Genomic DNA, 26,475 nt, shown 5'->3' with positions numbered 1-26,475 from the left:
AATTTTCGATAAAAAATAATTCTGACTGATTTCCGATGTATTTCTTTGACCTCGTTGGTAATACAAAACATCCTCTGTGTTTTAAAATAGCTTTCTGTAGCATAGATGCTTTTCACAAGATGCTCTTTGCGATAAAATGATGGAATTACCACTATTAATTACCGTCGAGATATCGAACTTGCCGATCGTTGATCGAGCGGCGGGACGACGAATAGTCTTTGATCTCGGTACTGTATATCGATGATTGTGAACTCTCGGGAGAACGACCCGGCGAAAAGGAAAAAAAAAATACAAGAACACTTTATCGAACATGTCGCCATGGCGTTGCCCTTTTCTTGATTCTTCGCCGAGCCATATTCGCGCGATACTTACTTTGGAACAATAGCCCATTATCATGGTCCACAATGCGATCTGTGCGCGTGTGTAAAACAACGAGTGATATTGAAGGTTCTATGCCAAAGAGGCAAAGCGACGAATCGTCTTTTTTTTTCCTCTTTCTTTGTCCTTCTCTTGATATTTGTTTCTACCAATGCAATCTACATTAATTTGAATCTGTGTTTAATTTACATTTAAAAGTCCGATTCAATGTAAATTGATTTAATGTTAACTTTGATTGATCTTGATTTAATATACTTTTTATCTTTTTCTAATTTTAAGAATTAAAAAGATAAAGAGTAATAATAATCAGCGCGCAGTTTGTTTAAATTAAAAATTATAAAAATTCACACGTTCAAGCATTACTGCTTTGACTCTCTTCTGCACTCATTTGATTTAATTATTTAAGGAAAAAAATATTATACGTAAAATCATAAAATCGACTCGACAGACTGCGTATAACTTAAGCTGGCACTTCTCTGCCAACTGAATTTTTAGAGTGCAACTGGACAGAGAGATTTGCAGCGGTAAAATTGAGATCTCTGAAACTGGTATCATAATTTATTTCCTCTTATCGAAGTATCAGCGTGGACCCCTTTTACACAAGGAATTACCTTGCGTAAATTACTACGCTTTCACGTCGGATCAGATATTCATTAAATGTTGCTTAAACTTTCCAACGAATGTATGCTGGCAATTTCTCAGATCGAGATGTCCCACGAACGTACATATTTATTCGCAAACGTTCGTTCGCCGCCGCGCCAGTCGAAACGCGCTGGTCATAAACGTGTCCCAAGCGATCGGCAATACTGAGTGAGATCGTTAATTGTATTATGAAACTGCTTTCGTGATTACATGAAAGCGCGATTTCTGTTCGAGCGATCAAAAACTCTAAAGAAAAACGAATAGGGACGGAGAACAGACTTCGCCCCGTAAGGATACGTTCAAGATGTCGCATTATGGCGACGAGATATACGGCTATTTATAGACTTTGTCGAAAGTAAGTATACTCGTCCTTGTGTACCAAGGCTCTGAATTAATTTCTTTTTAGATTACTACGCTTTGCGATTGTTCCGCTGCATTCTTCGGATGTCTTCCTCCAGTCAAACCGATTATTATAATTAACTATCCTTGCGATGTCTAAAACGATCTTCAAATCGCGATGAACTTTATTACGATCAAGATATATTCTCGTTCATAGTTCGTTTTTGAATTTTCGATCGGCAGTAGTTTTTTTATTTTAGTTATAATTATATGAAATATACACTTTTTTAGGAACGGAATTTATGTACACGATTAGGTATTATTACACGGAAAGAATGATTTTGTTGTGCGTAAAATACGCTACATACAGAAAATAATTTTGTTGAACTATTAAAGTATTTATTGCAATTATGTATGATGTTTAAGCTTACAATTAGTGTACAAACTACAAAAGTTTTGACATTGAAACAATCAGCTTGTACGTCCTACATCATAATTCTTTGATGGTCCAAATAAAATTATTTCCAGATCTATATCTAACTAAATTTTTTCATTAAAATCGTTCTTCCCGCGTGTAGATATAAAAATCAATTGTAGGATGCTCAATTAAACTAAAGAAAAAAAAATTGAAAAATTATATCGACATATATAATTTTTTAAGTGTTTTACATTTAGAGGGTTTTTAATTCTGTAAAGGTTATGAAGAAATTTAGGAACTGTACTGTCCCTAATTCCATTAGTCCATGGTCGTTATCGACCACGTCTTAATCAAAATTAAATAATAATTAAAAAGAAGTAACATTAATAAGATTTGAAATAATTGGATGTGAGAATTCGATCGAGCGATTAAAAGTTTCTAATTTCAATTAGAGATATTTAATATTGCTGATTTTTTTATCGATCTTTCCAAATTTTCCTATGTTGAAAATACAGTCCCTGCTGAGAAATGAGTCGTGTCCACGTCGGAGAGCTCGGCGGCATGGATCGTGTTCCAGCCAGCACGATAACGAGCTCCACGATGCACCGTACGTTCCGAGGTGCCAAGCGGTCTACCGGTGCAAGACTCGAGCAAAAACTAGTCCAGCTTACCAGTCCCGGACACGCCCCAACAGCTTCTCTTGGCTGTAGTTTCTTCCTTTTGCCAACTCCGGCGATTTCCCATCCCGAACGAGAGTTCCGATTTTTCCTTTACTACGAAAGGAAGCCGATCCTCCCCCCCCCCCCCCCGACGATGAGAAGAAAACCAGCGGCTTGATGCCGATGATCGTCGAGTTAGCGCGATCTACGTGCTTTCTGGACACGATCGTATCAGGGATGGCCTTGGGCCGAACCAGCGACGACCTTGGCACGTCGTATGCTTATATAGACATGTTCCTTTATGGCAGAGATGAGATACATCTTTTTTGAGCGTTCTTGTGGTGCCATATTAATTGCCGATTTATGTTTGGAAACGAAATTATTTTTAGATTCATATCTATAGTTTAAAGTTGTTTTTAAAAATCAAAATTTTTTGCTGTATTGTTGGCATGATTGTTTAAGTCTAACAAAATTATTTTCAAATCTGCAAAATGTATCCAGCAAAATTTTAAATCTTTCAGCAAAATCATTCTTTCTGTGTATGAATATCGTATTGTTTAATTACCTAATCGAGCAATTTATTTGGTTAAATATAACCAATAAGATTTTTCTCGCGTTTTCTCGTACCTTTAATTATTACACGAAGCGCAAGCAGAAATACAAGAGCGCTTTAAAAGCGCACGTGGATTTCTAAGACTCCCGCGGAAGAAAAATCGAACTCGAATGACCACCGCCGGCGGCCATCCGGCGGTCGATCCACACGGTCGAGTACTTATTAATTATCGCATAAATTGCATGTACGCTGAAGGAGTTCGCTCATACGATGCAAGGCGAGGCCTGGGCTTGTAGAATTTCCACGGCGGCGTCTTGCGAAATCCGATTATCCCTGCCATGTTTCAGTAATTGAAGGTGCGCCGCAAGCGGCGAGGCCAGCGCGTGACTTAAATAGTACGGAAGACCATCGTTATTCGATCTAAGTCACGAGCAGAAAATTATTATGGATAGCGGCGGCGCGCCGCGTCGCATCTCCACCGCTCGCAGTAGAACCGGTCAGTTATCAGACAGGCGCGACGGATAAGTGCCTCCTCCCCGTAGCACAGATCATTTCAGCAATATTGCGACGTTTCAGTAATATTGCGGCAACATTGCAAACGAGCTGCAAGCTTCTATGCTATATGGACCATCTTCTCACTTAAAAAAGGCTCCTTGCATCGTTAATTCATATAATGTCAAATTAGACTTACTTTGAGTTTTCATCATTTCTATCGGTCGTCACTGTTCCTATACTTCGTTAATTTGATTAAGACGGTGAAATTAAATAATTTAATACAAGAAAATGAATTGACTTAAATTAGTTTATTTTGAATCAAATCATATTCTAGAAATGGATTGATGATTTACGTAACATAAAGAATTTGCTCTTTTAATATCTAATGTAGTATAATGTATAATTATGATGTAGAATGAGTGGCGAGTAGAAAAAATCGCCATAAGTAGTGACTTTCATGAATGTTTCGAGCAAAATAATTGCATTGTTAAATATATATTAAAGAATCAAATTTAAACCATTTCTTAGGTTAAATAACATTCCATTATTTTTAACCTTCATATGTTTCAAAATTTTTTATTTTAATGTAAAGCATGTATAATGTGGTTTAAAAAAATAACTATAAATAAATTTTTACTTAATTTTTAAACGAACTGCATCTATATTAAATATGTATTTAATAAATAATAACTAAATTTGAGACAAATACCTTTCTTGAGTTAAATTGTTTAACTTCATTATTTTAGCTAAATTAAAACGATATATTGAATACAGCAGTGGTTACATTTAAAAATGCCTTCAATTCGATATAATTTGTTATTACGAATTTAACAGTGCATTCGCGCTAAATCTTTCGCAAAGATCTTTCGAAAGTCGCAGATATCACTCTGAAGATATAAACACTGCATTTGATTCTTTGTATTTTTATAAGGAAACGTACTTCTTTGAAAAACTTCACGAAACTCTATCTCTTCTGGTCTCTCCGAATCTCAAGTCCATTTGTTCTCTCTTGTAGATTTCGCTAATGTTATGAACTTAATTACAGCAATATTTTATGCGGACGAAGAATCGTAGCGAAATTAATTCGCGAACGCTAATTAGGCGTTTATCTAATGTCTCCCCGCATTATAAATGAATCGCGTATCTCTCCATAAATGGTGAGACTGGCGTGTGGTCTTTTTCGAGAAACTTCGTGGAGAAGCAGAGACGAAACAAAACGACCGACTGATGCATCCATTAGGCTATCCAGTTCGTTATCGTCATTTTGTTCAACTCGTTCAAGTTGCGAATAACACTCAACAGCTAAGTTGGTGAGAATTATCGTAAGCGAGAAACATCGTCACATCTATTTCATAAATCAAATCTTGTTTTCGCTTTCCTAATTGGAGTTATCGGCACTATAGATATCTACCGGATATAGCGAACGTGTATTATATTATAAATATATATGTAGGGGTGTCATAAATTCTGTTTAATTAGGAATAAACTAAGAAAAATAGATTTATAACGTAATTATAAAATATAAGGGTAATATAGAATATATGAATTTATTTTAGTGATTGTGATTCGTTTCATTAAATTAATCGCAAATTAATCTAAAAATTATAAAAATAATGATAACTAAAGAAATATATTATGCCATTGATTGCTTTTGCCAAGCTCCGATCTGGTGAACTTCATGGACCTTACTTCGCCTACACGTTGGTCGACGATGCAAATTTATTCGGTGTATGCATCTCGTATGCAAGAGCGGTTAATACACGAGCAGCGAAAGAAGAGGAAGAAACACGGGTGGAATAGTCGGCAATCTTCATTGAAGATCGGACGCAAGCTGGCAAGCTGGCAAGCGGTCGCACGGCCATCATTGTCGAGAAAGGGAGGAAGACAACAAGAAGAGAACACAAAAGTGAATCGATCGGAAAGAAGTACCGGCTGTTTCGAAAGGGGGATCATGAATTCCAAAGTGGACGAGGATTCAGTTAACGTTTAAATACTTTACGCGGTGCCAGTTTTAATTCGTTTCGCCGAAGATCAGAATACTGCTCTTAGTGACAAAAGGAACTGTACGAAAGAACCGAATAATTACATTTACGATGCGATTAGAACTTTGTAGGTGCGATAAAAATTATTTCGGTTACTTCGTTACTTAGTTTACATCGACCTTACGATTTCAGTCATGTTTTATTATGAAATTTTCACCTGTAACACACTCGTGTGTTATCTGAATAGCCTTTCAGGATTGTTAATAGTACTCGAAACTAAAGAGAAAAAAAAGAAAAGACTTGTCAACTCGAGAATGACGCGTTCACGTCATTCTTGTGTACAGCGTGCGTCTTTTTCCCAGAATCCTTTCATCTCTATCTATAAAATGGTTTAAAAAAACACCAGGGGTGGTAATTATAGTCCGTTCTTGTCTTAAGATCGTCTTAAGTAATGTCTTAACGCGACCCTCTGATTGGTTCGTGACACCTCAAGACAGAATTTAAGACAATCTTGAATATAAGAATACTAACTATGAATACCGGCCTTTGATTGGTTTATAACGTCTTAAGACTGTATTTAAGATTTTAAATATAAGATCCGACTATAAACTACCAGCCTAAGACTACAACAGACTAGTCTTGTTCTAGTATTCGGAAAAAGTCAACTGTTTTTGTTCAACTGTGTAATTGTCATGCTTCTCTTTAACGCCGATTATATCTCTCGCATTCATTATACGTCATCATCTCGTTGTAGACTCCTCAGACATCTGCGATTCTGTCTGCTCGTGTTTATTTTTGGGCGCCCTTCTCTCCCTCCCCTTCTTGCTCTTAGATCTTTTTTTCGTGACGCGTGCCGTCAAACCAGTTCCCTTACGGTTCACCGTTCCAAGAAAACCGGACCTTCTAATATGTCACACGCTTACTACAAAAGTATGACGTATTCTACGCACTCTCGTCTCGTGGCGAATCTTTTTTGCGTTTACCTAAATATTTTTTTTTTATCGTGCACACATGCCTCAGCTGATGAGTCACGATTATTTCCAACACTTTTTTATTATCCTGAAAGAAAAAGAAAATTTTCCTCCACTATGCTCTCCATTGTAACTTTGTTAATGATCGTGCAAAAATCCGAAAGATCATCGCCGTTTAATTCCCGTGAGATATTTCTCTTTAAACTCTTTAAAACCAGATATTTACAGTCTTGGCTAAAAATACTGAGTATATTAACCATCCTTTTAATCCTTAAAATAACATAATTTTATTCTTCTGTAATAATAGTCATCACAATGAATTACATTTTAAAATTAATATTGTAGAATTTTAATGACTTGAAGCGTTCAAACACATTTTCTGGAAAACTGTTTTTTTTTTTTTTTTTTTAGTTGTGTTGTCGCAAAGAACGCATTTTCTCTCCGGAAAATTGTTCTTTTAATTGTTGTAGCAAAGAAGCGATATATTTTTAAAATTCCACCTTGGATTGGGACTAACAATAAGTCTCAAATCTCAAGATTATATAAGAATCTAGAGAGCCGAAGTTTTTTTCGCAGCACGTTTGCGTTATCGTTTAAGTATGCGACCGTAATCATACGGTATTTGCGAAGGGATTTCCTAGCTCGTGAACGATGCAGATGTACAAGTCATTCCTGACTTCATCGCTCCTCCACTTCTGATCTCATTCTTTTTGGTTCACCGCGCACGATGGTGACTCACGATTACACGGCGGTATAAACCACGTCTCTTTTTTTTCTTTCCTTTCTTTTTATCCTTTTTCCTCTCTTTATCGGTCGGTCCTTTTTATCGAGCTAGCACCGCGATTTCACGGTGCCGCGCTCGCGACAATTAACCCTTTCACCGTTGAATTGCGCGACGAATGTGGCAGCTGTGCTCCCTGCGAGAGTATCCCCATGTTTGATCGCTTAATATTTCTGTCGTGTTACAAAACACGCTGTTACTTAGGTTGTAACAGGTGCGACAACCGTGTCTTGATCGGATATACAGAAAAAGATTGAAGTTTATTCATTTGATGAGATAACGAGTTATAAAAATCGATGAGATCTCTACTAGAATTTTATTTGCAGAGTTTACAGTATAGAGATAATATATCAAATTGAATAAAGTTTTAAAATAATGCACTAGAATTATTAAATTTAACGCTGAAATCAGCTTGGCAATCAAAGTTATTACATCAAGAATGTTGCATTAATTTTGTACTATTACTATTAAAAGAAAGATAAAAAAATATCACTTTATATACTTTTAAAAAATATATTAGTGTTATCTTTAATTTTGTAAATATATATTAATTTTTTACAACCATATGAAAATCATAAAACCCCCACTTTTTTTTATATACAGTATTGAGAAGGATGGATACTCCAAGCAGCGCTCTATTACTCCACTCATCGATTGACAAAGATCCATTGACGTTGCCGCAAGGATGCTCCGGTATTTCGATCTCAACGAATTGGATATTGACACATGGTATCGTATTGGGTCCGATTATCGACAAATCCTATGCAGTATCGAATTTCGTTACGAACTTGGTACCGGGAGAACTCGTAACAGTACCAAGAGAACTCACGAGCGAGTTGAAATTTCGAGTCTATCGTGATTTAGGGAGCGATAACGATTCCCAATCAAGTTCATTAAAGGAACATCACGGTACGATTGTGGCTGCCTGGCAGTGTCCACTCTTAAAGAAGACCTTTGACGAGTTCTTCAAAACATGGAGCTTCTCCAAGTCATCCGAGTTCACTCGATCATTACGGTCGATTTTTCTATTCGTCCGTATCTACAATTCCAACGAATCGATCGAAGAAACGTCGCTCGAACAAGCCCTGTCTTGTTTACTGAATCAAGTTCCGCGGAATCTTATCCGCGGGTCATCCGTGATAATCGAGTCCACGCCCTTCGGCAATCCCGTGTTCGCCGGTTCGATTGCACACGGTGTTATCAGTAACGTCGTCGGTGACGAAGGCTGTGTTATCATGACGGATGCGTATGCGTTTCCCGGTGGCGAGGGCGGTCCCGTTTACATCATTCCGCCGGGCAGGTAATTATAATGACTCTTATAGAGAGTTCTATGTATTTATGTATGCATATTTTTGCCAAGAAATATAAACAAAATGCATTCTAATCAGATCATTCTAATCGGAATTCTGATTGCCGGAATGAAATTTCTGATTACTCCGAGCAGAATGTTTGATAGATATATAATGTATATTAATGCAGTCGCAAATATATAAAATTTTCCAATCATTAAAAAGTTATCTCTTGAGAAAATTTCAATAAAGATAACTAATCGCGCGCAATGATAAAAATCAATGGTTTATTTTTTTGTAAAAATTGTTTAAAATTATCTCACTATAAGCTGTTTTTTTTTTTAGCAAACACAGAATTATCAGCGGCATGGTGATAGCGCCATTGAGCTGGTGTCGCGGGGAATGGGTAGATTACACTTTCGCCGCTAATCTTGTGCCGTGTGTACTTAACATTTTGCGGAAGAAGAATCTTCGTTCGATTACGTATCAAGAAAATGTAGATGGTTTGTTATTGAATGTTATTTTCTATTATTATCTACATCTGCAAAAATATTTTTGTTATTCTTTTTCATATAGCGGCATTAGATAGAGGCGTCGTGCTCGTTAGATGTGGAATTAATTGGGGTACGGGCGTCCTCGTGCATAAGGATACTGGTACATTCCTAACATGTTCGCACGTCGTCGCGGAGGTAAACATTGAATTCTTAGAAAGAAATATTAATAGACATATTTATTATTCACATGAAAAGTGAAAAATAGAAAATACGCAGTATATTATAGCACACAATATGAAAATATTAAGTTTATTTTGCATGATAAATTCAGTGTATGCCGATAGATCTCTTATCGGATTATTAATATTAGAATTTTATCTGCAACGTTAAACATGTTCAATGAAATGATAACTAAGTCAAAATGAACTCTGATAGGCGCCAGAAAGGGAGATATCGATCATAATGAGGCCGGACAAGGCCAATTCATGTATCCGGGCGAAACTGTTGTACAGAACGCCAGAGAATCAACCCTATGACGTCGCTGTATTGAGGGTGGACCCGCAAGATGTGGATCCCTCGCTGAGATCCGTACGGTTGTCTCGTACTGCAATTTTAAAGGGTAAGTATATTTCAGTAAATCCTTTTTGTTTCATCAACAGGTATCGGAAACGATGCATTGGCTATCAATAATTTTAGCCGCTTCAAATAGTTCAAGTTGTTATTATTTGGAATGATAGTATATCGAAGTTTACTCTCGTGGTTTTCTTCGTAATAGAAGGAAATTAGTGATCCAGCAGCGTGTTAAACAGTTTCCTGGCGCCTCAACGCCAGGGACATTGACCTTCCATCGGAACAGAAATAACATATAATTGTAAAAAATTGGGTCAATTGATCGTCGTTGAGGGTGAAATTGATATTTGGCCTCATTCTTCCAACTTAGAAATCGACACATAAGTCATCCCATTTACCCGATCGCAATAAAAGTCTATTGCCACACGTTTTATAAGAGCTTTATTGAGTATGTTACATGAGCAGTGACGCAGAATTTTCAAAAGCGTTCGCTTTGCGAGCAAAAATAAACAGAATTACGTTGACACTCAAATTATTAATTACAACTTTTTAAAAAAATTGTCAGATATTTTATACGAATTGAATCATCATTTTTTGAAAATACTGAAAAAAATCTATATATTTTCTAGAATTCTTTATATTTATGAATTCTGAAATATTCTAAGACTTCTACGATTTTTCATCTTATAATTTTTGAAGTTTAAGGTATTTTTTCAGAAATTTTTATTTTAAAATACAATTAATTCTCAAAAATATTATATGAAATTTTTTTTTTACTAGAGAACTATATTCATAATACCTATAATAATAGAGTCACTCCCGTTTCAGTAACGTCGAGTTGAATTACTACACATTCTGGACACTCGATGGACAATTTGAGTGAACAAGTGCGTTTCGTGTGCTTGCAGGCGAGCCGGTAGTTTCCATAGGATTTCCGTTCTCCTCGTCCATCCGGCCGACTATCAGTGGTGGTATAGTCTCCAAGACGATGAACTGTGCACTCCTGACGACCTGTTGCGTTCAGAGCGGTACCAGCGGCGGACCGATCATCAACCGTGTAACCGGGGATATGCTGGGAATGGTCGTATGCAACGTCCTCTCTTCGGACGGCACCATACTCTACCCGCGGATGAGTTTGGCTGTGCCGGCTGCCATACTAAGCGGGCCCCTACGGGAATACTTGCGCACTGATAGTCAGTAAACAAATTTAAATTGACCCTGACGATCTAACGACTATACAATTTGGACGGAATGAACTGTAAGCCTTCCACGCCGCAGAAAGAGGCAAATGAAACTTATGCGCGTTCAAGCGGATTTTTTAATTTTTTCAAACACAGAGTCATATGTCGTAAATAATATTGGATAAAAAGAATAGTTTTGTTGAAGTATTTAAAAATTTAACTAGATCAACTTTAAAAATTTAAAGTTAATTAATTTTGACTTTTCTGAGCGTTTTAAACCGCAAATGACAGAAAACAGCTGATTTATTTTGCTTTTTTGTCTTTTCTTTGCAGATCCCAATGTGCTTCGAGCTTTCACGTGTGATGATGCGATAGTACGCAAGATTTGGGACTTCTATCCTTTCCTACCAGCCAAACTGTGAAAGGAGGGTACGAGATAAGAGCATAATTCAAGCTTTAGATCCGCTCAATTAATTGCATAAAGAATTAACTCTTTGCTATTCGATCCGCGCTTTTTATATCGCGTCTCTGTCATGTCATGGACAAACGTATCAAACTATTTGTGTTGCTGAACGTTTGTCTCTGAACCATGTTGGACTTGCCAATTTCAGGCACGACACGTCGCGAGCTCAATCTCGCGTCGAATCTCGTTAAATAATGTACGCCATTGACCGAGTTTAATGCAAAGAGAAAGTTTTTCGTGACGTCAAATGCGGCGATCAGTGTGCAAAGCGACACGAGTCAACGATCCTTCGGTACATACGATACATAAGGACACACCTAATTTTTAGTCATGATTTTTAGTACTGATGAAAATCGGAAGGCAGGATAAGATTATCAAGAAATTAAATTGAATACGTTGAATCGTTATTCATGTTTATTTTACTTTTTTTAAAATTAGGTATAGCTATATGACGCGGTCACAATATTGCCTTATACACTGCACTCGATACTTACAAAAAAATCACACGGTCAGACGATCGTAGGTAACGTTCGTGAGGAGTGCAGGGTGACGGATAGTCGGAGATGGTAAAAAGCAATTGCAATTGACAGAGATTCATCGTGTACAACATCGTTCCACGCACACCGTATATACAAGTTCGAACGAATTTATATGCTAAAAAATAAGTTACGTTATATCACTATTAATTTTGCTCGCTCCTGAATTCTCTCCTTCCTCTAATGTACTAAGAAAAACGGAGGAATCTACAACCTCGTGAATGAATGCGTCTTCGAGAATGACGATAGTGGACGCTTTTATATGATATTATAATTTCATATTCCTTTTTATCTCCTATTTCTTTTCTTTCCCTGCGCAAGATGAACGTCCAGGCGAAAAACGCGGGCAGCGCAGGAGCAATTAGTATTTTAAGATCTGTCACAGTTGTATGAATTTAATTACGATACGGAGATACGTAATATATTGATAAATATATATATTATATATATGTATATATTAAGATATATAAATAGTACGATCCTTTACACTAGAATTACAGATCATGTATATACATCATGGATGGAGTCTTCGTAATTATTGGAGCATTTGAAGAGTTTTTTTCCTTAAATCTAAAAATTTCCTCCGCGCGACGTTTAACTTTAATGACTCCTATTGTCCCTTAATCGATCTAATGATTTTCGATGCAAAAGTAAGAAAATAGCGAGTGTCCGGCTTGTCGCTTGCGCATCGCTTCGCGCGCAACATGAGGACTTTCGGGCGATACGACGTCCACTTTGATGAAAAGGACGGAGAAACGATAAGCAAGTTTCAAAAGTTAAATCTAAGTGTTTTGTTCGTCTTACTAGGAATCCACGGCCGGCACACCAACCTTGCAGTTCTCAATATAAAACAACAGCATTTATCGACAGAGATGATGCTTCGCGATGATGATCAACACCGTGTATATAGGGCATTCTAAAAGTCGCATTTATGTATTAGCTACGCTAATCAAAGGCATTTAGAAGTGAATTTATTTTTAATTACTATTCTATATATACTGATTTTATACCTAGATAAAAATATGTTTAATCCGTAATAGGAACATATTTCTTTCGACGCTAGTAAAACATATGGGGCCTTGAGACCCACTAAGGTTTTTAATCTTATTCTTTTTAAAATTTTTTCAAGTTCAAAATTGTGAAATAAAAGATTGTAAAATATAAACTTTCAAATGGTTAAAAATTAGGAAAAATTTCAAGATCATTAATATGTTCCAGTTACAGATTAAAATGAATGAAGAGAGCACGGTAAATTAATCTCTGCGATCGGGAGGAAGTATGCGAATCCTAGAATGACCTACGTTTTTGAGATAAATGCGCAACATCGCCAAAAAGAATATTCTATTTTTACGTGCAGTAAAAATTCACTCGACGTTTCAAAGTCTATTTAAGTACAAAACTATTGTGAATTAATATGCTATTACTAATCATCTTTCAAGAATTTGCCCTAAATAAAGCAAACTAAAGTAAAGTTAAACTGGAGATTCCAGATTTTGCGAGATTTCTTCCAGTCACAATTTGGGCATCGATGCCAACTATCACATGGAGACGAAAGCATTCGTATTTTTCCCCGTTAATTACGTGGCCTTAAAAACACCCAAGAGCGACTAGAATCCTTTCATGTTCGATTCACAATCGCACGTTATCTCACTTCGAGCCCGAACTTTTTCTCGCATGAGATTTTTTTTTTCGAAGAAAAGTAACAAGTCCTTGTGAAAGATCACACAAAGCTCTTAGCAAAACTGTAATTTGATCGTCAAGTAACTCGTATGCAGGCTCGTTTTAGTTTTTATAGCACACTCCGAATCGATTATGAGCGACGGTTCATTGTTGGTAACCATTCGGCGGATTCGGCGTTTCTTGACTGTCTATACTATAACCGGTAATACTATCTGGGCTTTGAAGAGACGCCGCGTAGAGCGGGTTGATTGGCGTAGTGTTCGTGTCGAATTGGGTCGAGTCATAAACACTGTGATTCTGGAAAGAAAAAAAAGAATTCCGCTTTGCATTTATCAAGGCAGGTCCCTGGTAATCATAATCAATTAGTCAGTTAATTTATTGAGACTCCTATTTTCTCACTGCACTCCCTGTGTAAATAAAAATTTTCTCAGAATTTTTATGCAAATTGGAACATTTTTCAGAAATACTGAGTAAGTATAATACTCTATATCTATTCTCAAAATTTTTCATATGTGAAAATACTCTAAGATTTCTCATTCTATAATTTTTGAAAAAATATCTTAAACTTTTTTAGATATTTCATCAGAAATTATACACAGTAAAAAGCATTTTGTATTTGTGTTAGAAACGAACTACTGAAATTCTACTGAAATTCTTGTTAAAATTTGTTGAATTTTTAATATATCTATTATCAACATAACGTGATTGTGTTATTTAAATATTTTGTGTTAAATTGATATTCAATATTTCTTAGTTCGGAAATGAGAAGTCATGATTTATTTTCTATACAAAATAAAATTCACATAATTTTTCACTTCCGATATTATTTTACACAAGTGCAATAAGAGAACGGAAATTTTAGGAGGGAAACTATTGTGAGACTATAACGATTATATTTTTGTGCAATATACGGAAGCTCGCAAAAATTCAGCCAAAAGCATTTTGAAATAATAAAATATCAAATTTCGCGTGTATAACTATTATAATATAATAATAATACATTGAAGCATTGATGCTAACAGTGTATACGTAATAAAATATCTTTTACGTAATAAAATATCATTTGAAAACGATCACGAGATTCCATCTCTAAAAAGACAGCAGAGTGATATCGTTGCCAAGGGAGTAATTGCCCGAAGTTAGTATAAATAAATGAAACCAAGTGCATTGTGACTACATTAATACGTTTAATTGCACGATATTTCTAAACATGCTCAGATATATACAGTTAGATAAAGCTCTTGAATGGTATCTCACCATTCATACTCGTTGTAATATAAAGATTAATAATTAACAAAATTAATGTAAAACTTAGGAAAACTATCTACGATATGTACACAGTAAGTCAACTGTAGCGGTACATATAAATAAGCTATTTACAAAGATTCAGTTTGCGTGTAAAAATCTGAATCCGTGGAGGGATTGGGATGTGCCTCGCTTTTTTTATGTTTCACAAATTTCGGGGACGTTATAGATAATAAATAATCACTTAAGCCACCTGGTTCTCCCTCCTTCGAATCGTTTTTATTCTTTCTGGGCGCGCCGGTTGTAAAAGAAGCTCTAGGAAGTAATTGTTGCGTAACGTTTGAATCAGGAGACATATCGTTTGAGTAAGTTTTAAAAATTTCGGTGCTAATACGCGTTGTTAAATGTCTCGGATCTGCACTAGCAGATCCATCTTCGACTAAATTGTCAGTGTCAGTTGTCTTTAATCGAGATTTTTTAGGAAAATTCGTTTCAATTTCGTGCGTTCCGCTCTCCAAAATGGAGTGTAAAGTATTTTCTAATGCTGGACCCTGAGCTATCTCTGAGCTATCGTATCCGTGCGGAAGATTCTCAAGTGCAGCCACGTGATCTACGATTATTTTAGACGATATATTATCTAAGCTACTTTTCCTTGTTTGAGAAAATAAGTTAATATTGCTATTAATTGTGTTTGGTTTGTAAAAGAAATTACTAGCGGTCTCGGTCGAGAGAAGTGAGATGCTACTGGGATCATCGTACATATCAGGAAGGGCCTTTCGGATCGGGCTGGAGAGTCTTAGATCCGGGACGCTTTTTTGGATGGCGGTAGATTTGGTTAAGGGATACTCGACCACTTTCGAAACGTCTTTTTCTATACTGGAATCTCTACCAAAGCTTCTAATACCGGATGTTGAGTGATATGGCTTAACTGGTGAACCAAAAGTACTTGAGTCATTATTTTTGGAGTCTTTAGCGGATGTTAAGGAATAAAGAGAAGCTCTTGGTCTAGAGGATTTTGATGCATGGGAATCATACAGCGGTATGTGAATAGAAGGAGTATGGACCTGATAGATGTAATCGCTGTCGGTTTTCAAGGATGAAAAACTCTGTTGGTGCGGTAATGACACAGTGTCTTCGTCCATCGCGTCATCCACTTGTGCTTTATAAGAGAACATTATCGAAGGTTGCGAAACCCTAAAACAGAAGGATTTCTAAAATGTATCAATCGCACATGATAGTGCAATTGTTTAAGACTCATGTTCACTCACCACTGCTATCTTATATAGTGACGTCAAAAGCGGAAATATACATATTATAATAAAATTTTTGCAGCATATATTAATATAGAAATATGTTCCAATACAACAACATTTACAATTGATGGAAGCAAAATACTAAAATTGTAAAATACTAAAAATTCTCTTCTTTTTTCATTAATTAATAAAATCTTATATCAGCTAAAATTAAGCATAAAAAATGATATAAGTTATGTTCATATCTATAACAAACTGTTAAATTAACAATATATAGAAATAAATAAGATTTAATTTCTTCCTTAAATAAAAAGATAGTTTGCAATATATTTTATATTAAGCCTATCGATTATAAATGTTATTTTATTGAAAAATATTTGAATTCAAATATAATTTGCAAGAATTTTTACTGTATTTTCTTGCTTTTGATATATCATAAGAGATAGTAATACTGAGTTAATAAAAGCCTTAAGTTGCATATCGCTAAGTAGCAGCAACTTACCCGAAGAATTCCGATAGGAATGTATGATAAACCAAAGGGGTAAAAAGAGTTAAATATACTGCTGCAGTGAAGTCTACGATGCATAATCCCACTGGATTTTGCGTGTAGTTTAGAAAGCCTGCGCCAATCGACTGTACTAAGTCCAACGTCGCTAGTATTCCAGCGTAAACGTAAAAACTTTTCCGTGCTACAATAGAAAGCGTATCATAAACTCGTAATCAGTGATGGAACTATAATCTTTATGACAACAGGTACTTACTAGGAAGTGCTAGGCGGTCCCGCAACCGTGTCCATGGCAGTATTAATATGAAAAGATATATCTAAAAACGACATCGATATATTCAGTAATACGTATCGATTTTCATCAGCAAGAAAACAACGTATGCGTAAGCTTACCGTTGTGAAAACGAGGCTACTGCAAAACCAAAACATCATGCCGCCATGACCGAATACGTAAAAGTCGCGGCTGGGAATATGAAATGTATCGTCCGGTAAGACCAACTCCAGTGTTCCTTGAGTGATCGTGAATGCCAGCGCTATGAAGGATGTAGCAAGTAATACTCTACGAATACTAGAGCGGCTGTCCAAATGACCTAAGATGATTCGTACATTAGCAAATAACTACACTACCGTTCAAAAGTCTGAAGCACTCTGTAATTTTTAAATAGAACCACAAAAATATTTCAAATATCCATAAAACATATAGTAATAAAATAATAGATTATTCTACATTTACTAGTAAGAATCTTGAATAGCTTTTCCATTCATAGATTTCATCCTTGTAAATCCTTGTAAATTCTTTCTGCGATATGTGTGTTATATTAAAGCAATTGTAACAAATCATGATGACCTGAAAATAGCTTTAAAAATATATTTTTTACAGATATAATTATTTTATTAAAAATAAAAAAAATTTTATTTTTAAACGTACGCATTATTGAAAATTTATTTAAAAGTTTATGTTGAATATATACATTCGTATTTTTCATATATTTGCGATGTTAGTAAATAAAATTGATTAAATTTTCTTTTCAAAATTTAGAGGTGCTCCAAACTTTTAAGCGGTCTCCTTCTTTCCTTTTTTCGCGAAAAGATTTTCTATACACTACTCACCGAACGCTAGACCAAATATAACTACACTCATCTCGGTAGATAGTAGAAAAAATCTCACTGTGACCCATAGGACCTTGTCGGCCTTGCCGCCGACCGTTGCCGCCGCGTTCACAGTCATCGACACGACGCAGCGCACTACTGATATAACTACATTACAAATGACCAGACCATAAAACGCTAAAAATATTGGGCTACTCGTTGCACGTAACTTAAGCCTCGCCCTGTTAAATCGCATTGCGATGAACAGAAGAAACAATAGATTCGGTACCAGGATGATGATATCCCATATTCGCACTCTGTAGAACAAAATACGATGGATAGATTATCCAGTCAGATCGGATATCTTCAGATAAAAATCATAAGATCGAGATAATATCTAGTAAAAGTCATTTTGGGAAAAATCATAATAATTCTATTCAATATATTTTTGACAATGATTTTGTGATGAATTCTTGATAGAATGATTTTTAAGTGAATTTTTAACTTAAAAAAAAAATTACTTAAAGATTACTATCATATCGAGAATTCATTACAAAATCATTATCAAAAGTATACCGAATGATCTCATTATTCTAAAAAATTAGTACTTTATATCATCTTATTATTATGATTTTATGTTCTATCTGGGTTGTGCTGCCACATCTGCAGCGATCACCTACCTGGAATCCTTGATCTCCTTGTACAAAATAAGTTTGCAGAAATGCTCCTCGTCATCCATCGCCGTGCTCGCATTGGGAATCATAGTACTGCTCAGGTCATACGTATGCAGCCAACTTTCAGACACCTCCTCCCTCTCAGCGCCGTACATTTCCTGCTCTCTCAAGCGTTGCGCCAGATCCTCCTCCTATGGTTTCACTGACAGGAGAAACAAGGAAATATCAAAACGATAACAAACATAGTCTATTAAATTAATATCCATTTCAACCAATGTATAGTTTAATTTTTATCTCTCTCTAATTTATTCTTTCATCTTTTCCTACTTTTTTAGAACCAGAGAAAGATAAAAAGTAAGACAGAGTTATAATTAAGTCATAATGATATCACGAAATGTTATCATGATATTATTTGTCACTTAAAAATTAATTACATAAGTGAGATCACAATGATTCTTTATGATAGTATTATGACTTCTGTATTCTATTTGAGATTCAATCGAGATAAAGTTAATCTACATTGAACATAAGAGATGTTCGGATAAAAGACTTCTGCGATTGATGACTCATATCAGATAAACTCGCGGTGTTTAAATCTTGCATATCTCGAGCAATCTACAGCTGACACGAGAGAAATGAAAACTGTGAGACACTAACCTAATCTATGATATGCTCTTTGCTCTCTGATTTATGTTTTTTTTTCACTTTTTACTCTTTTTAACTCTTATACTTTAGAAGAAAACTAAGGAATAGCTTTAAGAATAGTCTTCTAAGCTCACAATGCTAGCGAGCACACTTACATGCAACTTCCGTGAATTGATTGGAGATGTTATAGTATCACTAGTAAAGTCAACCTCGAGTTCAGATAAGATAAAATCAATAAAAAAGAAGAGAAAAAAGAAAGTTCTTATACTTGATGCTTTTCAGTAAGTGATACTTGGTGGTTTTCTAATAAGACACAGTAACACAATAATCTGTTTAACATTGACAAATAACAAGGAAGTAATAATTTACTATATTAACTGTGTCTCTTGCTGGGAAGCAATCACAATGTAATGCATGGTGCTTTCTAGCAAGAGACACACTGAGTGCTTTGGTAACACAAGTCGACATTAATGTGGTTCTATCTTTGTTATTCTGTGAATATCAAAAAAGTTAGAATGATGTTTGTATCGACTTGTGTCACTAAGTGGAAAGCACACAGTACAACATATTTGTTTAATGACAAACAAGGATGTGATAATTCACTGTGTTATACTATGTCATCTGTGTCATGTTGAAAAGCAGCTGCAGTGTAACACAATGATCTTTGTTTAACATTGAACAATAAGGCTATAATAATTCACTGTATTATCCGTATTATTTACTATGTCATCCATGTCTCTTGTTGCACTCACTGTTTCTTCGTTTTCTATCGCCCGATATAAAAGTTGACGAGCTTCAGAAAAGATAAAAAACACATGACAAGAAATACGATTGTTGTTAAAAACACGTTGACAAGAAAGAAAAAAGAATAGGAGGTAAAAAACAAAAAAACATAGGAAGGTAAAAAACACTTTGTAGCTTAGGTTTAAAACGCTTAAAACAAAGCCAGAACAAACATAACCTAAAAGAGATGTTTCCAAAGCCGTCGATCTCCAAGGCGTTTCGAATTCGCGAGAGGCGCCCGGTTGACGACGGGCGACGAGATCGTGATCGAGAAGTCGCCGAAATCTTCCTTGGAGGCGAGGGTACGAGTCTTGAAGTCGATACCAAGGCGAAAGAAATCGATAAATAGCTTGGCTATTGTGTAGCTGTCAAACGATCGTTCGAGGGGAGTCGGTCTCGTGGGAGCTCTCTCTAACCCGACCGTAACCGACTTGAGCTATATTAATTAAATAAGGCGAGCATTGTTAATCGGCTTACCGAGCACGAGGACGTCGTTCTCATTTTCTCCCTGAGAAATGGCGCGTTCGTTCCGGCTAGCCGAGGCAAACACTCGGTGCGTGACGGACGCGTCTCTCGCGAGTCTCCTTTCCGCCTTTCCAGTCTGCTTCACTATCTCTCTCTCTCTTTCTCTCTGTCCCTCTACAGTTCACCTTGCTTGATGTCTCTTTATCTCTCCCACGCTTGTTGTCTCTCTTCCTCTATCATTCCACGCTCTCGCGCACTTCAATCTTCAATCGGTGTTCCGCTACAAGATCCCAGTGTTCATTCTACTGATCGGTGCTCGTTCTCCCCGTCGTTAATTAACCTTGGAAACGGAATAAGATATCGATAAATATAGCTCGATGTGTAGAATCGCTGTCATCGTACGCCAAAACAGAGAGTGGAGTATCGCTGCAGGAGGCAGAAGGACGTTGCATCGTTCCAATGTGTTGACAGGTGACGCCACGATTCGCTCTCTGCCGCCGACCGTGTTGTTAAATTAATAATAAATGATTACACTCGATTGTTTTCATGCTTTTGTTTTCGTTAGTTTTCATTAAACAAGAAAATAATTGCTACGATTTGTTTAGAATCTCGCCTGTCGAGTTTCTAGTCAGTTTGATATCTGTATAGGTTAGATGACGTTTGACAGTGCTGTAACATGTGAAGTTAGACGATGGTCGGAAATGCAAATCTGTTGATGAGCGTATTCAAGATTTTGTTCAAGAGGGGAGACAAAAATTTATTTTCACACAATTTATTAAAATATTTATATTAATTAAGAGATATGACTATCTTAAAATTTTGAAAAAATCGACCTTTTTCTTGCATTTTCTTAAAGTTTAAACTTTTTTCAATAATTCTGGGAGTATTATTTGTGTATAAAAATTATAAGAAAAATTTTTACGAGGAAATTAATTAATATAAATATATGTATAAATAAATAATGTTATATAATATAATAATATAAATAAATAATACTAATAATTAATGTAATATAATATATTTATACCCGGTAAAAAATTTTTTTATGCATGAATATGTATAAACATACATAACACGCATAAATATTCATAAACATGTATATGAAATATGTCCATACGTGTTCATATATCCTTTTTTCTTTTGTAAAATTATTTTTTAATGTAATAGAAATAATAATAATATTGTGAAAACATTAAAAATAATTAAAAAGATAATTTTCGCACTATTTGTTTTAGAAAAAAATCAAGTTTGAAGGAATATAAAAAAATTACTTACGTATAATTATATTATATATAAAATTATGTATAATTATGTATGAGCAATTTTTTTTACATTTTTCCAAACTTGTTTTTTTCTAAAACAAACAATGCGAAAATTATCCCTTTAATTATTTTTTATGTTTTCACATTATTACTATTATTATTTTTATTACACTAAAAAGTAATTTTACAAGAGAGAGAGAGAGAGAGAGAGAGAGAGAGAGAGAGAGAGAGAGAGAGAGAGCAAAGGATGCATAAACATGTATGGACATATTTCATATATAATTATACATATTTATGAATATTTATGTGTGTTTGTGTATATTTATACATATTTATACATATTCATGCATGAAAAATTTTTAATATTATTAAAATAAATAATGATATTATAAAATTATATTAATATATATATGTAAACATTGTGTTTGTTTAGGTTTTTTTTAACACGTGGAAAAAATGACCGTCAATTATTCCAGCAATTTATTGAAAAACGTTCATGAAAATTTAGCCTTGCCAGATAACGGTGAAACATTCTTAGTTCAAGGAGATTACGAGTACTGGCACTATGGTTGCGATGGTTTTAATGACAGAGTGATTATGATTAATTGAGATATATAATCGCAACTAACATTCTCTTACGTATTAAATCATCAAAATAAATACATTTACATTTATTTAGGGTTGGGGGTGTGGATATAGGACACTGCAAACCATTTGTTCATGGATCATAAATAATGAAAATTTGGAAAAAATTGTTCCAAACATTAGTAAAATACAAGAGACTCTTGTCGAAGTGGAGGATAAAGACAGAACATTTATTGGGTCGAGAGAATGGATAGGAAGTTTCGAAGTAAGCTTAATTCCCTTAGCACGTATCGGAGTTTTAAATGTAAGAGGATTTGACGGACTTGACATTTCAAACATTTTATAGGTATCGATTGTTTTAAATCAACTTTATGAAGCTCTTAGCAAAATAATTTACGTGTCGAGCGGAAAGGGATTAATTGACCAAGTGGATAAGATTAAAAGACATTTCGAGCAATTTGGCAGTCCGATCATGATGGGCGGAGACAGGGACTGCTCTAGCAAATGTATAGTAGGATTACACGTTGGAAACAGAGGTGTGTATTTGTTAATTGTAGATCCACACTTTGTTGGTAAAGCAAAAAGTGTGGAACATTTAAAGAACGATCAGTGGGTGAAGTGGCAAAACTTGGATGATTTCGTCGACAGCTCGTTTTATAATATGTGTTTACCGCAACTTAAGTATCGCGAACTGTGCGATAAATGATGTTAATTATTTATACGAAATAATTATGTATTTTCACTAAAAATTATAATTTTGTACGCTGATCTTCGATCGATATTCGATTGATAAATATTAAAAAATTGAACGTGATATTCTGTCTTTTCTTTTCTCATTTATTGTTATGTGATAAAAATTTATAGAATTATACATAATCCTTAAAATTACGACAGTTTAAAATAGCTTAATGGCCATTCATTGTTATGCTATAATGAATACTATTAATTAATAGTAAACGTATTATTTATACGTGAAATATACTGGAGAATACAACAGTTCTTATCTTTTTTCCATTGATCTCAAAGATCTTTAATCTGTATTTAACACTAGACAAACACCCTGAAGTATCCAATAAGAAATATGTTTTGAAGTCGCCAAATTTGCCTCAAAAACTAAACCAGCACCGAGAGCATTTCGTCGATTCGACGTAATATATACTGGAGTTTTAAAAGTATTCTGTAACAAGCGTAAAAATAAATTATCCATTTTATCTAGAAGTTCTTCACAAAAATTGCAGTTACTTGAAAATATTAATGATCAGTTAAATCGTTTTATTTGAATATTTCAATAAATAGAAAATGCCTTATTTAGTCTGACATGAGTTAAACTGCTTACACGGTTTATCTTTTCATCTTTTCTTTCTATTGCAGAAAAAGAAAAAAATTAACTGTTTAAAAAATTCAGCTAAAAAGAAAAGATCTATATTTATACTTATTTAGTTCTGTAAATTGCATACCGATTTAATTTTCGATCTTGAAATGCAATCTTAAAACGAAATTAGGATAGTAATATGAATTGAATCGCAAGTATATATGTCGTATGTAGAAGAAAAGGGACAAAGTACAAAATAAAGATATTGCTTAATTAATTGAAAGAACCATAATTAATTAGTCCATTGATTCATCAATAATAGTATAGTAAAGACGGCATGGGGATGGAAACGACCGCCCCGGATACTACCTTTTCTTTCTACGTCATTAGTAGATCGGCAAATTCAATACCTGTAACTTCAATCTATGAACTTCAGCAGGTATTATGGTTAATATTGGCAGCGCTTCAAACAGAACTTTTGGATGCGATCTTTTTAAACAATGCTCTTCGATGTCCCACCTAGCGCCTTCCAGATACAATCCGTACACGTAACAGCCCTATTTAAAACACGGATGGAAGAGTATAATGCGATATTGTTGCAATTTTAATAAAATATCGAAAAGTAAATGTCGTTGGGATTTGCCTCATCGGGTCTTTCTTCTACGTCATCAGGCTTGAAAAACTTGGATACCGTCGTGTAAATAACGGAATGATCGAGGGGCCAATTGTTCTTGCGGCAAGTCATTTGCACCAGAGCCGCCAGATAAGTTTCTGGAACGTGCAATCCAGACAACCACAGTACTACGGGTTCATTCGCGCCGGACTAACAGGGAGAAAAAGTAGATTTTAGACATTATTAATTGCGAAGAGATTAATGCACACCTCTTACAGAAATTTTATTTGGAAGGTGTGTAATCATTAATTACTTATTTTGAGTATTAAAAGTGCTGCATTAATAATGGGAAAATTTTCTGGTTGAAAATGAAATAACCAGAAGGTTGTGATCACTAATCAGAAGTCTAGTTATTTTAATTAGAATTTAATAGATAGTTATTTTAATTAATTTAATAGATTCAACCAGAAAATTCTGATCTGTTCATTTTCAACCAGAATTCTAATTAATGCAACTAGACTCTTTTTTCAGTATGTAATTCAGCTTTTAATATTAAAAATGAATAATTAATCATTATTTTTTAGTAGCAAATTAAATCTCTGTAAGGGATGTTATAACATTTCGTTTAATCATACCCAATTTGTGTATTGGTTTATCCTCTGCTGAAAATGATCCATCCAACCGGCGAGGTTCTTTCGCGTGTCTGGCGCCAATTTGGCCCATTCCTTAGGTAGCATACCGTTATAGAGAGCTATGGAAATATTCTCTAGCACAGCGTCCATTCCAATCTCGCCAGCGATGGCCTATAATTTTAATTTGGATATCAGACGCGTTCTTAATTGACAATATTCTAAAACAAATTCTCATTGCACATATTTTTAAGAATTTTTTACATTTCAAATTTATATTATTATATTACAAAAAGTTTGAAACTCATCTCTTCCTTATAATATTAATATAAATCTAGGACAAAATAAATTCCTCCTTTATTATTAACTGCTTCTCTTAATATAAATATAGAACAAAATAAAGTTATTATGAAAAAGTAGAATTTTAATAAGGGTGGTATATAAAGATTAATAAAAATGATAAAAATGTATTTTGTGTAGAATCTTCTCTCTCTCTTTCTCTCTCTCTCTCTCTCTCTCTCTCTCTCTCTCTCTCTCTCTCTCTCTCTCTCTCTATACGTAATTAATTAGTTATTAAATAATTAAATAATTAAATTAGATCTATGCATTTAACAAGGTGAAATTTCGTAGATTTAGTGACCTTTCTCAATTGATTTAATGTTCTCGTAATCGTTTCTATTAACTTGTTGAATCTTTCCAGTTCCTGAAATAGAACGATCGCAGTCGGTGTCACGGCAACGCCAAAATTTCTCTTGACCTTACTAATATCATATGGCATGGGTATCTTGGTCAAGATTTCCTTCGCTATGTTATCGATGAATTCATCTTTGCTGATACCGATGTCGCTCACGGCTAAAGAATTTAACGTCATTTTAATTATAATGATATATCATTATAATTTATCGGAAAATGCAATAAATTCGAAAGTGTGACTTACTCTTTTTATCCAAGTGAGCTACAAACAGTTTTTAAATAAAATATAAAATTAAAAATTACTTAATTGAAAAATCATTAAAATGCAGCTTTCTTGAGAATAAAAGCATAGCAATAAAAATGATGTAATATTAATTTAACTTATTTAAGTAAATTTATTTTTAGTATATTTGGAAACTCGAGTATAAAAATTTGTATTTTAAAGTATTTTTAATATTGTAATTGCCCCAAGTAGATTAACTTATGTTTAAAAAACGTTTAGCGAAATCTTTTTATGGTGTATAAAAAAATAATAACTATATACTATTATTAAATCATTGAAATGTCTCATATAAAACGGTGTTTTAAAACGATAATAAAAGATAAACATTTTTATAACGTTTATTAAAACGTTTTTAACGTAATTGTTGTGCTTGGATTACGTCAATAATTTTGCCATATGATTATTACAATTATTATTACAGAAACAGTGTTTGATAAAACAAGAAAAATATATAATGTACTCGTACCAGTTTGCGGTTGAAGTTCTATGAGATGCTTCCACATTCCTTTAACTGCCTGCGTAAAGAATCCAATCTCGGCGTTTGAATGCAGCCCAAATATTTCGGGACCATCCACCATCGAAAGTTCTTCAATAAATTGTAAATAATCGTCGCGATTTCCTTCTGGCGGAATCACATAGTCGACAATATTGTCCTTGTAAAAGTGAAACGGTTGGTACTCGTTAAAGAGAAAATCGCCGAAATACTCGTCCATGTAAGTGTAAGAAATGCGACGATCGTAACTGTCCATCACTCTTCCGCCGTACATTACCTGATTATTTTTGAGCATATAATAATTTGCATTCAAAATTTATACAAAAAAAAAACTCAGGATGACAATAAAAAATGGAGATTCTAGACCAAAAGTTTGGAAACACTTTAAAAATCAACCTGGAATGTATATGTATGTCTAATTCTTTTGTCATCATTCTAAGTATTTTTAGTATAAATGTTTGAAAGTATATAAATATATAAATTAATCGAGAGCTTATATTATACTTTTAATATAC

At 34.5% G+C, this 26,475-nt stretch overlaps 4 protein-coding genes across 7 annotated transcripts in view; 2 read left to right on the top strand and 2 right to left on the bottom strand.

Annotated features, from left to right (window-relative positions):
- Positions 1 to 11,880, top strand: part of LOC105155101 (peroxisomal leader peptide-processing protease) — an 80,540-nt gene extending 68,660 nt beyond the window's left edge. The window contains exons 2-7 of one of the 2 annotated variants that reach the window (XR_015547776.1): positions 7,822 to 8,518; positions 8,853 to 9,010; positions 9,084 to 9,196; positions 9,437 to 9,620; positions 10,480 to 10,829; positions 11,086 to 11,176. Coding sequence is in view for 1 of the 2 variants with exons in the window: in XM_011071012.2 (XP_011069314.1) it covers positions 7,833 to 8,518; positions 8,853 to 9,010; positions 9,084 to 9,196; positions 9,437 to 9,620; positions 10,480 to 10,764; positions 11,086 to 11,174 (1,515 nt within the window). In the remaining variant the exon portion in view is untranslated. Of the gene's footprint in view, positions 1 to 7,821; positions 8,519 to 8,852; positions 9,011 to 9,083; positions 9,197 to 9,436; positions 9,621 to 10,479; positions 10,830 to 11,085 lie in introns of both variants that reach the window. The other variant, XM_011071012.2, reaches the window with a different exon arrangement.
- Positions 11,608 to 20,243, bottom strand: LOC105155103 (uncharacterized). 3 transcript variants are annotated; one of them, XM_087414642.1, is made up of 8 exons: positions 20,103 to 20,243; positions 18,204 to 18,399; positions 17,545 to 17,840; positions 16,828 to 17,024; positions 16,691 to 16,751; positions 16,432 to 16,618; positions 14,812 to 15,870; positions 11,608 to 13,728 (listed from the first exon to the last, which is right to left on the bottom strand). In XM_087414642.1, the coding sequence occupies exons 2-8, from the start codon at positions 18,350 to 18,352 to the stop codon at positions 13,620 to 13,622; spliced, it is 2,058 nt and encodes a 685-aa protein (XP_087270768.1). In that variant the 5' UTR covers positions 18,353 to 18,399; positions 20,103 to 20,243; the 3' UTR covers positions 11,608 to 13,619. The 3 variants fall into 3 exon arrangements, with proteins under 3 accessions (XP_087270768.1, XP_011069316.1, XP_087270767.1); XM_011071014.2 differs by lacking the exon at positions 11,608 to 13,728 and having other exon boundaries at positions 14,599 to 15,870; XM_087414641.1 differs by lacking the exons at positions 11,608 to 13,728; positions 20,103 to 20,243 and adding an exon at positions 19,804 to 20,062 and having other exon boundaries at positions 14,599 to 15,870.
- A 180-nt stretch (positions 20,244 to 20,423) lies between these two features.
- On the top strand, positions 20,424 to 22,751 carry Ufsp1 (UFM1 specific peptidase 1). The gene is made up of 4 exons (XM_011071013.2): positions 20,424 to 20,561; positions 21,786 to 21,943; positions 22,032 to 22,202; positions 22,284 to 22,751. The coding sequence occupies exons 2-4, from the start codon at positions 21,809 to 21,811 to the stop codon at positions 22,641 to 22,643; spliced, it is 666 nt and encodes a 221-aa protein (XP_011069315.1). The 5' UTR covers positions 20,424 to 20,561; positions 21,786 to 21,808; the 3' UTR covers positions 22,644 to 22,751.
- Positions 22,752 to 22,895: 144 nt separating this feature from the next.
- Dhc98D (Dynein heavy chain at 89D) overlaps positions 22,896 to 26,475 on the bottom strand; it is a 33,848-nt gene continuing 30,268 nt past the window's right edge. Inside the window, exons 50-55 of the mRNA XM_087414753.1 lie at positions 25,934 to 26,237; positions 25,132 to 25,343; positions 24,498 to 24,665; positions 23,893 to 24,072; positions 23,660 to 23,806; positions 22,896 to 23,114 (exon numbers count right to left, since the gene is read on the bottom strand). Coding sequence (XP_087270879.1) covers positions 22,968 to 23,114; positions 23,660 to 23,806; positions 23,893 to 24,072; positions 24,498 to 24,665; positions 25,132 to 25,343; positions 25,934 to 26,237 — 1,158 coding nt within the window. The 3' untranslated portion in view covers positions 22,896 to 22,967. The remainder of the gene's footprint in view (positions 23,115 to 23,659; positions 23,807 to 23,892; positions 24,073 to 24,497; positions 24,666 to 25,131; positions 25,344 to 25,933; positions 26,238 to 26,475) is intronic.

The sequence above is a fragment of the Acromyrmex echinatior genome, chromosome 16, assembly GCF_024713525.1.
Source record: "Acromyrmex echinatior isolate Ae372 chromosome 16, ASM2471352v2, whole genome shotgun sequence".
Classification (NCBI taxonomy): Eukaryota; Metazoa; Arthropoda; class Insecta; order Hymenoptera; family Formicidae; genus Acromyrmex; species Acromyrmex echinatior.
The sequence above is the reverse complement of the archived record's forward strand: the minus strand, read 5'-3'. Positions and strand labels throughout refer to the sequence as shown.